The following is an 18751-nucleotide window of genomic DNA, read 5'->3' as shown; positions in this document are numbered from 1 at the left end:
CCTTTGAGTGCAGTATTACACTGGTGAAGAAACTACAAAATGCACTGACCTCAACACAAATACATCGGAAAACACAATTTGGAAAGTTAAATGACCAATTGTGAGAAAAAAACGTCCACATTGCTCACTTTCTATACTACTGAAACTTGTGTGTACAGGCTGTCAAGATTAAAGTATGAATGTGAAGAAGAATTGAGTCTCAGTTCAGCCCTGCAACCAAACATCTATATAAAGCATGGGGAATGAAAGTTATCTGTTAGCATTGGCATTCATCTCAATGACAGTTTCTCATCCCCTCTGGATGTACACGACCTGCATGATGCATCTTTTAAATGTAAAATTCGTGTGACTAATCACTCTGTAGCCGCAGGAAATGACATCATCACTACACTGACTGGCTGATGGTATCACAGGAACACACATGATCCTCAACGGAGACGTCAAAGACAGCAGACGGGGAGAAAAAAAGGCAATTTTATGTAAAAATAAAATAAATAAATAAATAAATAAAATGGTAACAAAAAAATCATTAATACATATTGGGCACTTGCATCATATAATAAAATTAAATACTTGCTATGTTATTTCTTCAAAAGACAGCAGATGGGGGAAAAATAAGGCATATTTATGCAAAATAATAAAAAAATGACACATGCTGGGCACTTGAATCATATAATAAAATTTAATACTTGCTATTTTATTTCTTCAAAGACTGCAGACAGGCAATTTAGGCAAAAATAAATCATTAATTAATTTACATTATTGGGCATTTGCGTCAATACCATCCTTTTTCTTACAAAAAATAATATCGGACACTGGCAAAACATCTGTTAAAATAATAATAATGAAAATTGCTACTTCTTCAAAGACAGCTGACAAGGAACTAAATAAGTAAAAACAAAAATAATACTTGGCACTTGTGTCATACATTTTAATCATATAAAATACCTGCTGTTTTATTTCTTTAAAGACAGCAGACAGGGAAAAATAAGCCAATGTCATGCTTTGTTTAAAAAAAGAAACAAAACTGAATGAAAAAAGTATTACAATAAATAAATAATTAAATATCTGACACTAGCAAAACATCTATTATAATATACTGAAATAATGCTATTTTATTTCAAGGCGGCTGACAACGAAAAAAAAAAAAGTTAATTTCATTCTCTGATAAGTCTTACAATAAATACATTCCGGACACTGGCAAACATCAATTAAATTTCATGCTTTGTCTTACAGAAAATATTTAAATAAAGAAAAGAATTTAAAAGAAATATCTATATATTTATTTATGTATTTATTTGTATGAAATACATTTTTATGATTAAATAACTAACTAAATAAATATCAGACACTGGCGAAACATCTATTGTAATATAATATGCTATTTTATTTCCTCAAAATACATAGCTACTTTTGAATAGCTGGACCTTTTGCATGGAGAAATATGATTTTTGGTCCTAAAATTGTTTAGTCACGTTATTGTCCAGCAGGGGGCTAACTGGACCTAACTTCTTTAAACTTGACCCCTTGCTCAACGTGAAGGCATTTAAAACCCATTTAAAAGGGTCATATGATGTTGCTAAAAAGAACATTATTTTGTGTATTTGGTGTAATGAAATGTGTTTATGCGGTTTAAGGTTAAAAAAACACATTATTTTCCACATACTGTACATTATTGTTTCTCCTCTATGCCCCGCCTTTCTGAAACGCATCGATTTTTACAAAGCTCATCGGTCTGAAAAAGCGAGGTGTGCTCTGATTGGCCAGCTATCCAGTGCGTTGTGATTGGCCGAATACCTCAAGCGTGTGACGGAAATGTTACGCCCCTCACCATATTGTGATGCCGTGTCCCGTTTAAAACCCATTATAAACGAGGCTTTTGTTGCATCCAGTGGGTACATAATTACGGATTATAATGACTTATACTGTATTTTTGAGTCTTAACTTTTATAAAGAATATCTCTTTGGGTTTGTGACTTTAGTCTTTGCAACTTTAGGGATCTTATCTATTCACGAACAGCTTGTAACACTCCAAAGAGAAAGGAAAACTTCAAATCGCATCATATAACTTTTATAATCGCATGAAATTTCAAGTTAAACAGATACTTAGAGAAGAAAAAAAGCATAGGTCAAGACCTCAAAATATGCATCAGGAACTAAGTGGGTTAAAGTAAAGTAAAGTAAAGTAAAGTAAATTAAAATAAAATAAAATCACAAATAAGATAAAATAAAATAAAATAGACTAGTGACACCACCCGACAAGGCATCCAACCATCAGAAACCCCAAAACATCTCCTGTTGCATCATCTGCAAACATGTCCACATTCTTCTTCCACAGATTTTCACTGAGCTGTGTGATCACTCCTTCATCTGACTGAATTGCATAGGAACTGAGCAGTGTGTGTTCTTAACAAACATCTAAGCGTTGTGTCGGAGTGTAATGTGGTTAAAGTAAAGTAAAGTAAAGTAAAGTAAATTAAAATAAAATAAAATCACAAATAAGATAAAATAAAATAAAATAGACTAGTGACACCACACGACAAGGAAAGTCAATTCAGAGGTGAAGAGTTTGTTTTTGATTAGCTATGAAGACACATGAAAATTCTGAAAAATTTTTTAATGAGTTGCAATGATGAATCGTGCAAAATAAATAAGAACAGGAATGTGCTTTATGCAATAAAATATGTTCAATTTAGATGTCATGTTGACTTCTGAAGGACACACGCAGTGAACAACACTGTGAATTTCCAATGACATCAGTCCGATGAAAGCGCAAATGAACACTAGACGGAAACACAAATGTAGACAAAAGCCCTCATTCACAATAAACAAACACTAGAGTTTGACAACTGCTGAAGATGATGTGAGTTTTGCCGGTGTGCGAATGCGAGTCACATCAGTAACAGTGATGCTTAGCAAACACCACTAATGTCAAAGCATCAGCATCGTATTGCATTCGATTCCATCATTTTCTAAACACGTTGAGACATGACATCTTTTTTCTTTGAATCGTATGCAATTGTGGTTAAACCAGAGCCAATAAAAGCAGCTGAAATGGGTTTCAAGGTGAACATGGCACCCGGGCCGATAATTAGATGTCTAGGGATAGAAATGGCTGCTTGAGTTACCTGTCTGTAGCGGGGAGAGCAGGTGTTGAGGCCAAACAGCCTCGCTGAATAATGCACACATGATGATAATTGCTTAGCAGGGTCTGATCTATGGGAGCTCCAGTCTGGGAATGTGTGTATCGCCGAGTTAATGATCTCACATTCTTCAATGGCCAAACACACACACACACAGCCTGGACCGGCGTACAATGATTTGTTGTAGATGAAAACATGCCTATGGTAATACCTGTCGACTCCGGGGAAGCTGCCGCTGATAATGATGCGTGCTGAGAAGTGTTTTGCATGTACATAAAAACAGAAACTCTGGGGAAAGCGTGAGAGCTGGAAACAAAGAACAAATTAAGCCGTGAGATTGTTCAGCATGATGCTCTGCGGTGAGAAACCGGTTTACAGTTGTCAAAGTCTTAGTCTAGCCTTTAGTGCTAGGATTGGGCAAAAACCTGAATTACAGAACTGACTCCATTCAGTTTACAAGTGTGATATTTGAACTGAATTGGCCACAGATGTTGACAGTAAGTGGAATTTATTAAATTGCTATTCAAAGAAATTCCACATTGTCTCACAGACGTTTTGGTAAAAACTAACTTTTTCTGATTAGACATTTTCAGTTTAAAAATATAAAAATATTACACTATATCATTAAAAATATTAATACAAAAATATATACAATATAATATACTTTAAAATATATAACAGATTTTCACTGAGCTGTGTGATCACTCCTTCATCTGACTGAATTGCATAGGAACTGAGCAGTGTGTGTTCTTAACAAACATCTAAGCGTTGTGTCGGAGTGTAATGTTGACTGCTGTGCTTTAGAAAGCTTTCTACTGAAGTTTTCCCACGTTGCGCCCTTGTTCTCTTCACCTCGCGTTTCCACGCGGCTCCATTCTCTTTTAGATTTTCCCTTTAAACGCTCAGGTTACAACTCTACCACAATGAGATGGAGGGAACAGAGAAAGCAAAGGTAAAATGAAAGAAAAGCAGGAGAGAGGGAGAGGTAGTTGAGTTTCTGAGAGAGAGGACAGGCACTCTCCTTTGAAGTGTTAAACATCCTTGAATAATTTAGTGCAGGCTAAGTATAGCTCTAAAACAGCCATTTCCATATCAGAAATAAACCCTCGCTCCACAAGCGCGCGACATCTTGCTCACACTGCCTTCTGTGTCGCATTCGTTCTTCCAAACAATTCCAGCTTCGCTCAACCTACACTTGAACCCGTTCTCTAGGAGCGGGAATCGCCAGGGATCTTACCACACAATGTAGTCACGATACCTCAGCCGCCATGCTGTTTGCAGGACATTCACATGATATTCACAGCAGATTTTATATCACAAGACAATTGACTCTCATACAGACAGTTTCCATTGGACCAGCGTCTAGATCTGGGCCCTGGATTGGTTTCATTACAACCACAAATTAAAGGAATATTTTAAAACTTAATCAAAATCCTGTCATCATTTTTTTTTCTCGTTATGAAGCTGAAAGGGGAAGCTCTGGAGAATGAAAGAAAAGAAAAAAATCGGTAACACTTAATTTTAAGGACCAATTCTCACTATTAACTAGCATGGATATTACAGGCATATCAGCTGTTTATTAGTACTTATAAAGCACATATTAATAAATTATTCTGCATGACCATATTTTAGATCCTTAATCCTATCCTATACCTAAACTTAACAACTACCTTGCTAACGATAACTAAGCATATATAATATATGCTTATATATATATATAACTAATATATATATATATTTGAAAGTCATGAATACTTGACAATAAAAAACTTTTAATGTTACAATTACAAATAAATGCTCTTCTTTTGAACTTTCTGTTCATCAAAGAGTCCTTAAAAGCATGTATTATGGTTTCCACAAAAATATGAAGCAGCACAACTGTTTCCAAGTTCAGCCTGTCATGTCACGGTCGAAGGAACCGTTGCTGAACTCTGTGCCTGTTTTGTTAAGGAGAATATTCATGAACTTTCCCTGTTTCCTGATGGTACGGCTGTAGATCCTTTAGAGGTGGCGGCATCTGCTGCAGAACCTCCAGAGGTGTCCGTGGTATCCATTTATAAACTCTCGTCCTGTTCTTTTCCGGCCAGGGAGGCCGTCTGGGACCCCTCTGCCAGTCCTGTAACGGCTATGGAGGCCGTCTGTGGATTCTCTGCCTGTCCTGTAACGGCTAGGGAGGCCATTTGTGAACTCTTTGCCTGTTCTGTTCCGGCCAGGGAGGCCGTCTGTGAACTCTCTGTCCGTCCTGTCACGGCTAGGGAGGCCGCCTGTGAACTCTCTTCCTGTTCTGTTCCGGCCAAGGAGGCCGTCTGTAAACTCTCTGCTTGTCCTGTTCTGGCCAAGGAGGCCGCCTATGAACTCTCTTCCTGTCCTGTCGCGGCTACGGAGGCCGCTTATAAACTTTTTTCCTGCCCTGAACCAGCCGAGGAGGCTATCTCGGAACTCTCGACTTGTTCTAAACCTGTCATGAAGGCCAATTATAGACTTTTGTCCTGTTCCGATCCAGCCGAGGAGGCTGCCGCCTGTGAATAAAGCTTGCACATGGATCCGCACGTCTCACGTCTTGTCTGCCCCGTAAAAAAAATTCAGCTTTGCATCAGAGGAATAAATTACATTTTAAAATATATTCACATAGAAAACAGTTATTTTAAATTGTAATAATATTTCACAATATTACTGTTTTTACTGTATTTTTCATCAAATAAAAGCAGCCTTGGTGAGCAGAAGAGACTAAAAATATTTCAGTTACATATATATATATATATGAGAGAGAGAGAGAGATAAACATATATATATATAAAAGAGAAATATGTGACAACTACCAAAATAAACAAGTTGCAACGTGTGGCAAATGCTAAAAAAATGCTACAAAAAAATGTCACTATTAAAATGCAAAAATTAGTATTCCTGTAGTTCACCTGGTCGCAAAGTCATAGGTTTGATTGTCACTGAGCACACAAACACAAATGCTTTGGTTAAAAGCGTCTGCCACATGAATAAAAATAAAATAAAAAATCTAGTTTTGATTATATTGATTTAACACTGTATTGACTGGCTGTCATCTTTCCAGTGAAGGCAGCTCTTCACACCAGATACTGCATTAAACATCCAGAGCAGAGGTTTATACAGTAGGCACATTAACTCTGACATTACACCCAAGACTCATCACTGTGGGCGTAAAACTTTTTGTGCCGCTTTAACAGTCTTGCCTGCGTCACTGCTTCCCCCTGTCCTGTTTGCTCTGCCGGGTCTGAACGGGTCTTACCTGCAGGTATCCTCCTGAATGTAGAGGGCGATGAGCTGCTTCGGGATGCTGAAGGACAGCGTACACTCCGCCATCTGTTCCCGAACCAACATCCATTTACTGTCCACCGTCTGAAACCTGTACACCTTACACACCGCGTTCTTAAACACTGATGGAGAGAGAGAGAGAGAGAGAGAGAAACAGAGAGAGAGAGACATTAAGCAAGAGATACAGCAACTTCTAGATGTCTTTACATTTGATCATTTAGGCAAAGTACTGTGAATAACAACACGGTAATTTCAGCCCGTTCCTTCCACAAAGCTATTGTATAACTTGAGAAGACATGGAAATATAGCACACGGGTTATGCGGAGCATTTTATGGTGTTTTTTGTTGTCTGACAGATGTTTATACTATATCCTACACTATTAAAACTGCTTTAAGAGCTGCTAACCAAGAGAGACGGAGGGGAAAGCGTTTCTGGATAGCCGTGAATGAGAGCGCAGGATGTGTTTAATGCTCTTATCAGAAGTGAGGCTGTGGCAGGAGAAGTTATTTCCTCATGAAATCTTGCTCCTCATCAAGGCTTCGCTCTACAGGCGAGTCAACGGAGCAGGACCTGAGGGGAAATCTGCAAGCCTCACCCGAGCGATTACTTTTCCTCATGATAGAGTTGCCTAAATAGTGGACGTTTTCACCATTTCTGGTCTTTGTGGTTGCAGCCTGAGATTCTTATTAAATACACAGAAAAAAAGGCCTACCATAACTCCGTAAGAGCTTAAACAAAGGGCTTTTTTTTTAAACATAATGAGGGTATATATAAAATGGAGAAGTCTGACTACCATAAATATAACGGCTGAAACCAGCAAGAAAATTAAACTATCTAACATAAAATGAACCCTTCATGAAAAGGAGCTAGATTTAAATAAGTCTGTTTTGTTGCCCCTGTATCACTGCAAAAATTATTTTCTTAATTTGTATTTTTGTTTTGTTTTCTAGTATAAATGTCTAAACATTCTTGAATCAAGATGCATTTACTTGACAAGTAAAATGACTTAAGATATTCTTAGTCTTGTTTTTTGAAAAAAAGTATCCAAACTTTGTAAGCTTTTGCTTAAAACAAGCAAAAATATCTGCCAATGGGGTAAGAAAAATAATCTTAATTCAAAGGCTAAACAAGATAATTTTTCTTGCCCCATTGGCAGATATTTTTGCTTGTTTTAAGGAAACATTAACAAAATTTGGATATTTTTTTATTTTTAGAAAAAAAGACTTAATATCTTAAGTCATTTTACTTGTACAGTAAATGCATCCTGATTCAAGAATTTGTAGATATTTATACTAGAAAACAAGACACGAATACTAAGGAAGAAAATAATTTTTTGCAGTGTAACAAAACACAGGGTGTCACAATTTTATGTATATGTAATCATGTAGCAACAGGGTTGCATGCAAAATGTGGCACTTCTATACATTTTGGTCATTAAAAAAGGTTATTTTAATGTTATTAAGATATATTTTAAATGTAGTCCGATGTACAGCCATTGTGCAATTGTTATTCTTTTGAATAATGCAACTTAAGCTACTATATATATATATATATCTTACATTAATATATTTAATTTGATTGCATTATTATATATAATCTCATAATATATCAAATCAGATTTAGATTAAAATATTTTCCTTTCTACAAAAATAATAATAATAATAATAATTCATGACCACCAAAACATTGCATTGTGTCCTTAATGGAAGCAGGAAGTACAGACATGTAGTTGGCTGAGGATGTCGAGTGAATACAGAGGCAGATGGATGCGTGACCTCCAGAGGAGGAGAAGCGGACTCAAACTCCCTCATCCAGTGCAGAGTTCTTCACAGAAGAGGATTAACCTCTGACTCCGCCCTCCCGTCTGCCCTCTAATCCAACGGCCAATCGGATCACAGCGTCTCTGCCTGCTCAAGCTCTTAGGGAAATGACTGTGAGTCGAGTTCGTGTTGAAGCACAGGGGTCGGGGTGACGAGGACACATTTCATTAGTCACTCTTACCGAAGCAGCAGAGACTTAACACATTTTGACGGTGTGATTAAAACAACAGCCATCGACAATGCCATTCAGTACGGTTACAGACACGTCAACAAATAAACACAGCGAAACATTAGATGCGAAGATAACACCCAACACCCTGGACTTCTGGAGAGATTCGTCTGCCGTTCCCGACTTCCCCTCCATCCATCACATCACAGCAGCTCATAAATAAAGAAATGACCTTCTACAGAGTTTGTTTCTCAGGGAACTTTTCTCATCCTGAGACTTCGGGTCTATTCACTCACTAATAATGAGCCAAAACTATCCGACACATCCCAACTCTCTTTTCCTCCTTGTGCAAATTTACACGGACTCAATTGAAATGTCACAGAACTATCGCATTCCCCCAATACTGTTTATTGCTACATTACCTGAGGTAATTAAGGTAATGAGCTGCACTTCACACCGCTGCTGACTGTTATTTAGCCGCAGCAATCACACCGTTCACTGGGACGGAAACTCCCTCATCCAGTGCAGAGTTCTTCACAGAAGAGGATTAACCTCTGACTCCGCCCTCCCGTCTGCCCTCTAATCCAACGGCCAATCGGATCACAGCGTCTCTGCCTGCTCAAGCTCTTAGGGAAATGACTGTGAGTCGAGTTCGTGTTGAAGCACAGGGGTCGGGGTGACGAGGACACATTTCATTAGTCACTCTTACCGAAGCAGCAGAGACTTAACACATTTTGACGGTGTGATTAAAACAACAGCCATCGACAATGCCATTCAGTACGGTTACAGACACGCCAACAAATAAACACAGCGAAACATTAGATGCGACGATAACACCCAACACCCTGGACTTCTGGAGAGATTCGTCTGCCGTTCCCGACTTCCCCTCCATCCATCACATCACAGCAGCTCATAAATAAAGAAATGACCTTCTACAGAGTTTGTTTCTCAGGGAACTTTTCTCATCCTGAGACTTCGGGTCTATTCACTCACTAATAATGAGCCAAAACTATCCGACACATCCCAACTCTCTTTTCCTCCTTGTGCAAATTTACACGGACTCAATTGAAATGGCACAGAACTATCGCATTCCCCCAATACTGTTTATTGCTACATTACCTGAGGTAATTAAGGTAATGAGCTGCACTTCACACCGCTGCTGACTGTTATTTAGCCGCAGCAATCACACCGTTCACTGGGACGGCAATCAAACGCTGCCAAATCCACTTCATAATCTCAACAATACGGATGGGAATCATACGGAATTCTATTCTGCTTCTGCTTCTACTTAATGATTCCATTAGCTACTGATTATTTCATTGCTCGCCCACATAATTGGACCGAAAATACACCAAACAAACATGCCAAATTAAAACAACACTATTTTTGATTACATATTCAGTCTTAAGGACCATTTATTCCAACAAAACTTTGCTAGAATAGGAAATTGGGGCTGAAAAACAAAAGCTCATTTAAAAAAAAAGGTGCTTTAGAAAATGTTGTTTGTCCACCACAGGAGGTCATAGTAAGTATAATGAGATGTTTTATTTTCTATTCATTTCATAATGTCGTAAAATCACGTAAATGTGGGTTTTATTTTCTAGGAAAAAACACATAGAATGTAATTTGTGGTTCTTTGATGAACAGAAAAGATCAAAAGAACAGCATTTATTTCAAATAGAAATCTTTTGTGACACTATAAATGTCTTTACTCTCATTTTTGATCAATTTAGAGTTCAAATGATATCACTTCTTGGGTGTCATAACCAACTGTAACCAGATTGTGTTAGAAAACGCTTCCTAGACAGTAATGAGCTTAAACAGCGAGCAAAAGGAGATGTTTGCTCAGGCCTTCTGCTTTCCAGAGAAAACGTAATCAAGCATCATCTCTAGAGTTTCAGCAGAGATCACAAACTGCTCAAATTCATCAAGACACAAAAGTCTGTGATCAAAAGTCAAAGAACTCAATATGAACTCATCAGATTATCCGAAGCCTGAATGATCTGAGCTGCTATGCACTTTCCTTTATAGCTCTACAGTTGGATTTTATTTCAGCAACTGCCTCATTTTGTATTTCCTCTATAGAATTTAAAAGAAACATCTGAGACAAAATGTTGATCCATACATGAAATAATAACACTTTGAAGGAGTTTGAAGAACCACCCCTGAGCAATCAAATGTTCCTATAGGAAATTACATCACATGTATCAGTGAATTCTGTATGGCTGCAGAGCTTGATAATGAGGTTTGGCTGGTTAGCATGACCTAGTTAACTGCTGATGGAAGATGGTTGCAAAAAGCATATCCTGTCACCACTCATGGCAATCCAATCCATGCATTCTATACATTTCAATGACATAAAACGGAAATTTTCCATTATATTATAAAATATGAATAAAGTCTCTTCTGCTGACTAAGGCTGCATTTTTTAAAATCAAAACAACTGCAAAAATTGTGAAATATTAATACATTTGAAAAACACTGTCATCTATTGTAATCAATATTAAAATGTAATTTATTCCTGTGATCAAAGCTGAATTTTCAGCATCATACTCCAGTCTTCAGTGTCACATGATCCTTCAGAAATCATTCTAATATACTGATTTGATGCTCATTAAACATTTCTTATTATTATCAATGTTGACAACAGTTTTTTTTCAGTATTCATAGATAACTAGAAATTTCAAAAGAAAAGCATTTATTTGAAATAGAAATCATTTGTAATATTATAAAAGTTTTTACTGTCGCATTTGAACAATTTAATCCATCCTTGCTGAATAAAAATATTCATTTCTTTTTAAATAATAAAAAGTCTTACTGAAAGTGCCCAATTCTACGTAACACTCCAAAGAGAAAGGAAAACTTGAAATCGCATCATATGACCCCTTTAAAAGTGTGACGTGGACATTTTTTATTTATTTATTTTAATCATGTATGTGTTGCCATCAGCCAATCAGCATTGTCATTTTTCTGTGCGTATATGTAGTCACATGACATTTATGCATTCAAAACAACCCAGCAGCGGAAATTAAACGATGGCGTGTTTCAAATCACACACTTCCACTAACTCTCTTTCTTCAAGTATTAGAAACTTGACTGCATATGAGCAAAAAACTCAAAATATAAAATATTTTTTAACTCACCAGCATTCATTATTGGTCCGTTATCTTTGTCATTAATCCTTCCATGTGACGACTCGTACACCAGCGTGCACTGTGGGAAGAAAACAAGATTGTGCATTTGAGACTGAAGCTCATTTGTCCCGATTATTAGACATCAGAATAATGACTACTACTCTAAATACAGCCGACGACATCAGAGTTTAAAACATAACATCGTCCCGTGACTCTCTCTCTCCATCTCACGAGCCGAACACAGTGACAAGCTGTCACCTGCACCACTGCTCAGATAATAGAGGACTTCTCCAAGTATCCCCCAGCGCCAATGTAAGCAATCCAGGAGAGGAGAAACCCTCACAGCAGCTCAAGACAAACACGACCCTCCATCAACATCAGCCGCAGTGCTTACGGACTAATCACTTGAAATGCAACGCCCGCATCAGGGTTTAGTGCGATGACGGATGAGTCTTCACGTCACATTAGGTCTCATGACCTTGGATGGGTCTGTAAGTGTTTCCAGTCAGTTCTTGGCACACAGCTCAAGAGGGAGAAAAAAAACCCAAAACAAGAGAAGAGTTGCAATCAGGCCTTGTTCTTGTTCTGTGGCAGATGCCCCTCAAACATACATCAGGTCTGACCCACATTCCCTCATGAAGAACAAAGAAAATCACTTCTGAAGCCCACAGATCAAATAAAACCACAACGGCTCTGAGCCAATAAACAGACACACAAAAACACACACTATCTATTACCCATCCATCCATCTATTTATCTTTCACCCATCCATCCATTCATCCATCTATCTAGCTATCACCCATCCACCCATCCATCACCCATCCATCCATCAATCCATCCATCCATCACTCATCCACCCATCCACCCATCTATCTATCCATCCATCCATCCATCACCCATCCATCCATCCATCAATCCATCTATCACCCATCCATCAATCGATCACCCATCCATCAATCGATCACCCATCCATCCATCCATCCATCTATCACTCATCCATCCATCCATCCATCACCCATCCATCCATCCATCCATGCATCACCCATCCATCCATCCACCCATCCATCCATCCATCCATCCATCACCCATCCATCGATCCATCCACCCATCCATCGATCCATCTATCACCCATCGATCCATCGATCCATCTATCTATCTATCTATCTATCTATCTATCTATTTTTGAAAGAAAAGTGTTCTTCCACTGTAGTAAGGCAATTATGAAATATAATTATGAATATAATTAATAAAAATCAAATAAATGTAAAAATAAAAATGCAAACCTACAAATAAATATACAAGCCTATGAACAAACAAACAAATAAAAACTTACTTTTTAATATTTCTCAAAATACCCCACATGAAAAATGGGTGATGACTTTATGGGTATTTCAAACTGAAAAATTAAACATATTATTATGATAGCTTGGCAAACTCAACAATCTGTCCGTGCGGTCTATATACTTTTCAAACTTCAACTTTTAGACAAGGTTTTGCCAATCCAACATTCAAAGTTCGTCTTGACAAACTTTCCTTTTCAAGTTACAAACAATTTATTTCTACTTCCCTGCATTCAAATATAAATTCTGAATCTCGTTTGCTACCTCAATTCAAATTCAGGATTGTCATTTATAAGGCATTCTCTGTTTAAATCTCTTCAAGTTTCTGTATTAAAATGGTGCTCAGTCTGAATTTCCTCTCTCATGTCCTTCATCCATCTCCATAATGCTCCATAATTCTCACTCCCTTCTGTTTTTTCCCCTATATTCTGTCTGTGCCTCTTTCATGCTGATTAAAGAAGGTTAAAGGGCTCTGCTGATGGGCGTGTCAGTGCAAGTTATTGAGTTTAGGGGACATGAAGGGTGTTATGCTGTGTGTCAGAATAATAATGCTCAATTTTCCCTGACACACAGGAGGAAAGCAGCTGAGGACACACATACGGCTCATTTCCACATGCCTTCATATGTCTACATATAGAGCCCTGCACATGCCTCAAATATAGGCCCTAGCCCGGCCCTGGCCTAAAACGTTTGGAGCATTTTTTTTGTTCGTTAAATGTAAGTTTTTGTTTTTTAAAGTGACCAAGCGGCCAGCGGCAGACAGTGAGTTGATCTTAGCCTATGTTTGATCAATTTAGCCTTCTCAAATCATCACGACTTGCCTAAAATAAAATCTATAGATATAAAACAGTTCAAGCATATCACAATGTTAGTTTAAATGTTTAACCTATATAAATGTGCGCTATTAGACGCATATCTAATCGTTTGTGCGGAGAGCTAAAGCGCGCTTTACAGGACATGGAGGCGCCGGCACGATCACTTGCATAACAAACAACTTAAAATATGCCGTCATTTTTGCTCGTAAAGGTAAGAGTAATACATCACTAGGAACTGTAAAGGGTCTACTTTTATTTGTGTGCACTCACAATATCAACAAAACGTTGTGCTTTTATAAAATAAAGGATACATACAGATGCGCTTTCTGCAATTTCGGCCTGGAGCGCTTCACAGATGAACCGAAACTCAGCAAATACTTGCCTCATAGACTTGCTAAATATATCTATAGAACATTTTAAATTACTACTTTAACGGATTTTATACAATCCGTAAAGATGCATTTCTCAGGATCAGGATCGTCGTCCTTCATCTTTGCGACACGGACTCAGAAAACACTCATTTATTAATAAATAATTAAAATATCTCCTTACTATTTCCGCCCCCCCGACCCATTCATGGTAATTACGTTTTTTGCCATGACCAATTGACTCACTGTTTGCCGTGGTAATCAAATCAAAACTCTTCCAAAATGCAGCTTTTCCCGAATCATTGTGAACTTTTAGTAACTCCTCACGCTCTAACTTCTCCCTGATGCTCTGCATGGTCAGCTGTCACCAGCCTATGTGTGCTCTGCGCGTATATGGGCACAATAAAAGGAGAGAAGCTAAATGAGCCCGAGTCCGACCCGTGCCCGATCTGTAAAAAAAAAAAAAATGGGCCGAGCCCGGCCCGAATGGACTCAGCGTGTTGGGCCCCGTCGGGCTTGCAGGCCTCTACTGGATAAAATATTCCACAATATTCCATAAACACACACACACACACAGTAAACGCTCTCCAAACAGATGCTATACTTCTTCAGTCAACTGTGCAATTGAATTTCTGGGATGCCACACACAATATTCACTCCACTTTCCCTCACCTCTTTGACTGAAGACTTGTCCTGAGAGGTGATTTTCTATTACCAGCCCTTACAAACTGCATGCATATGCACAAAAAAGACAACTTCCCACAATACAAGCCACTCTTAATTTACAGTAGCTCAACAGCAGTCAAGAGACTCTCTTGAAAACGTAGTTAGCTACACAACAAGCTACTAACACACTTCATTGAAGCATTGCATTTAACTAAATATTTTACTTCAAAAACAACTAAATTAAACCACTAATCATTTATTTGATCTGTGAATCATTCATTTAGATGAACTGTTCGACCACAATAAAATAGGATGAAAAATACAGTGATTTTGTCTTGAAAGCAGCTGAACTACTGGTGTTGTTAATAACAAAAATACAATATTACCTAAAAAATAAAATGCCTATAGAAATAAATATTTCAACTTAAAAAAATGTCATTCATAAATTTAAAGGTAACTTATTAAACATAAACTATGTACATAATAATAATAATCATAATATTTTACAAAATTGATTTAATAAATGTAGAAATAAAAAAATGAATTAAATAAATAAACAAGTTGGGCAAACTAAACTGTCTGTCTATAAAGTCTATATACTCTTCCAAGGCTACACTAGGCAGTCGAACTAGTAGTGTTATCGAGTCAGTAGCTAGTTGTTTAGCTTACCTTCTGGTGCATGTCGGCGGTAATGTGGTCCACCTCACCATCCTCGATCTCACCCATCTTCATCCGGCTCACCACCACTGTGCCCACGGTAGCTGAATCATCTGCTGTCCTGAAACACATCAACACAACGACACATGAGTCTCCATACATGTGTGGCAACGTCTTCATGAAAGACAGCATTTAAATTACACCCATCATCTTTCATTACGTTTGGTCATTTCCAATGTTGGGGAGCAACTAGTTACATGAAACAGTATTGCATAATTTAATTACAAAATAAATGCAATCTGTTACAGTTACTGAGAAAAAATGTGTAATTAAATTACAGTTACTTATGAAAATAATATATTTTCTGTAAAAAGCTAAGATATGTTGAACAATATTAATTTGTTGTTTTGTCTGTTTTTGATATGCACAATGCCTCCTTCCACTTAAAGGGGCCGTTCACATGTCACGCCTAAAATGCGTGGAAAACACTAGGCGCTCCGCTTTCTGCTTTTTTCCAAAGCGTTCGGGCGCTTGCGCTCCGGAGGCATCTGCCGTTGCTAAGCAACCATGACCTGCGCTCTCCATGAAGACGCGGAAGTTTCAGCAAAGGATAAATGGATTTGCAGCACTAGTACTGGAAAAAGTGGTATCGGTGCATCCCTAATTAAAATACATAGTATAAAAATACAATACAATCATTATACATTTAATAAATAAATAAATAATACTTAATAAACATAAATAAGTAAACAAATAAATTCTATAGATTAGCTTGCCAAACTAAACTATCTATCTGTTATACTTATATATTCAAATGCTACACTGTTTTAAAAGCAGTTGAACTACTAGTGTTGTTAAGTTAGTAGCAGTGCTAGTTTAGTATAAATAAAAACACTATATTACTCAAGAAATAAAAATGAAATGCCACTTACTGAAATAAAATTTCTATAAAATGAAATGTTATTCCACTGTAGTTCATCAAAAGATAAATTATTAACTTACTGTATATCAATTATAGAAAATTATCATAAATGTATTTATTTAGAAAAATGTTAAATAAATAACAAATACATGAATGAATGAATGAATGAATAGGAATGAATAGAATAAGCTGAACAAATTTGTCTGTAAAGCCTATATACTCTTCCACTATTTTAAAAGCAGTCAAACTACTAGTGTTATTTAGTTAATAGCTAGTTGTATTTATTTAGCTTACCTTCCGGTGCATGTCGGTGGTAAAGTGGTCCACCTCACCATCCTCGATCTCACCCATCTTCATCCGGCTCACCACCACTGTGCCCACGGTAGCTGAATCATCTGCTGTCCTGAAACACATCAACACAACGACACATGAGTCTCCATACATGTGTGGCAACGTCTTCATGAAAGAGAGCATTTAAATTACACCCATCATCTTTCATTACGTTTGGTCATTTCCAATGTTGGGGAGCAACTAGTTACATGAAACAGTATTGCATAATTTAATTACAAAATAAATGCAATCTGTTACAGTTACTGAGAAAAAATGTGTAATTAAATTACAGTTACTTATGAAAATAATATATTTTCTGTAAAAAGCTAAGATATGTTGAACAATATTAATTTGTTGTTTTGTCTGTTTTTGATATGCACAATGCCTCATTCCACTTAAAGGGGCCGTTCACATGTCACGCCTAAAATGCGTGGAAAACACTAGGCGCTCCGCTTTCTGCTTTTTTCCAAAGCGTTCGGGCGCTTGCGCTCCGGAGGCATCTGCCGTTGCTAAGCAACCATGACCTGCGCTCTCCATGAAGACGCGGAAGTTTCAGCAAAGGATAAATGGATTTGCAGCACTAAAAATCGCTTGCAGTAGCTCTGCTACTAAATTTATTTTAAAATGGCTATCTCTGTACAGCTATGATCAGCTGTTACTTCATCTTGGCTGAGCTTTCAATGTTGTTACGGGAAAGGATGAAGCTGATTGGTTGGTTCTTATCACATGACCCGCGGTGCGCTTGCAGCATTCTGAAAAGTTGAAATGTTTTTATCTCGATGCGGCACGGGCGCGCCTGGAAAAAATGAGCGCGTCGCACAACGTGCGCATCGCTTCCATTATGAGCACTCCTGCCACACGTCGACATTTGAAATAACGAACTCGAGCGTGCAAAAGACGCGATATGTGACCGGCCCCAAAGGCTGTTTAGTAAAGCGATGCTATTCTGATGCTTTTGATTGGTTCTCTTGTTTGAATTTGCATTTGATTTTGATTGGTTTTCTCTTGTTTGAAAGCTTTAGGCTACAAACTGTCTTAGGCCCGATCAGACAGAACACATTTTTTGCAGTGAGAGGCACCTTTTTTTAATTGTTTTCTATTGGCAGTGAGTGTTTTGCACGCTGTTTATGTGCCTCGGGCACCTTGCATTTGTGTAGGAGCACTCTGAGCGCCTGAAGTTGAAAAAAAAAATCAACTATGAGCAGAAAAGTGCCCGACGTCCTTCGCATTTCTTTTTTCCATTGTCCAATAGAATGAATGGAGAGGCGGGCCTTCCGTTGTGGTGACAGAAGTTTACAGTTGCTTGGAACCGTTCGGAACCAATGGAATGTTCAAAGACTGCAAAAATGGAGGAGAAACTTGTGGCGGCTGTCGCGGGTCACCTGGAGCTGTATTTTTTTAAAGTTTCTGCTAATATGACAGTTTACGTAACAGCAAACCAAAGATTTTAGAGCGCTCTCGCTGTAATCCTTGATTAGACTGACAGGACAGCTGATTTGGTGGTTGCCTAGCAACATTAAAAAAACGCAGCCCCTCGCATTTTCAAACTTGAAAAACGCATTCTGTCTGATCAGGGCCTTATGGTGTGTTCACACCAGACGCAAAGCAAATATGCGCATCGCGTCACTCGCTCTAGATTACGCGCGGGATGTTTTTTGTGTCACTCGCGCGAATAAAAGCAGCACGATCAACCATGGTGGAGATAACTACAATTGCTGTTTTTTACCTGTTGTCAAAAAGTCCCAAATACAATGGAAAGCCAAACGCCGACGTGTCTGGGTTCACAGCACCATCCAGAGGAGGATGAATAATGTTAGGATCCTGTATTAATGTGTGTGTTACATTTTACTACTGCATACACTGATATTACTATTATTTTTATTATTGATAGCAGCATCTCTGTAGCCATGCTAATAAAATACAACTACCACTACAACTGATTTTAATTGTTTTTTATGCTCCAGACCTATATAATAACAGACGGCTGCAATAATGCTCTCTTCTATTGTCTGATTCAACTGGACGTGTCAAGAAACTCTTCGCTGATTGGCACGTCATGCGAATTTTCTGCTCGAGTTGAAATTTTTGAACTTGCGCG

At 37.9% G+C, this 18751-nt stretch overlaps 1 protein-coding gene across 4 annotated transcripts in view; it reads right to left on the bottom strand.

Annotated features, from left to right (window-relative positions):
• LOC107746079 (type II inositol 3,4-bisphosphate 4-phosphatase-like) overlaps positions 1-18751 on the bottom strand; it is a 120950-nt gene that overhangs the window by 62798 nt on the left and 39401 nt on the right. For 3 of the 4 annotated variants that reach the window (XM_016560148.1, XM_016560151.1, XM_016560150.1), the window contains 3 exons: positions 16618-16726; positions 11565-11634; positions 6406-6553 (listed from right to left, as the gene is read on the bottom strand). In XM_016560148.1, the coding sequence (XP_016415634.1) occupies positions 6406-6553; positions 11565-11634; positions 16618-16680 (281 nt within the window). In that variant the 5' untranslated portion in view covers positions 16681-16726. Of the gene's footprint in view, positions 1-6405; positions 6554-11564; positions 11635-15413; positions 15519-16617; positions 16727-18751 lie in introns of those variants that run through there. The other variant, XM_016560149.1, reaches the window with a different exon arrangement.

The sequence above is a fragment of the Sinocyclocheilus rhinocerous genome, unplaced genomic scaffold, assembly GCF_001515625.1.
Source record: "Sinocyclocheilus rhinocerous isolate Xijiao unplaced genomic scaffold, SAMN03320098_v1.1 scaffold107, whole genome shotgun sequence".
Lineage (NCBI taxonomy): Eukaryota > Metazoa > Chordata > Actinopteri > Cypriniformes > Cyprinidae > Sinocyclocheilus > Sinocyclocheilus rhinocerous.
Note: the sequence above shows the minus strand (reverse complement) of the source record. Positions and strands in the feature narration are given on the sequence as shown.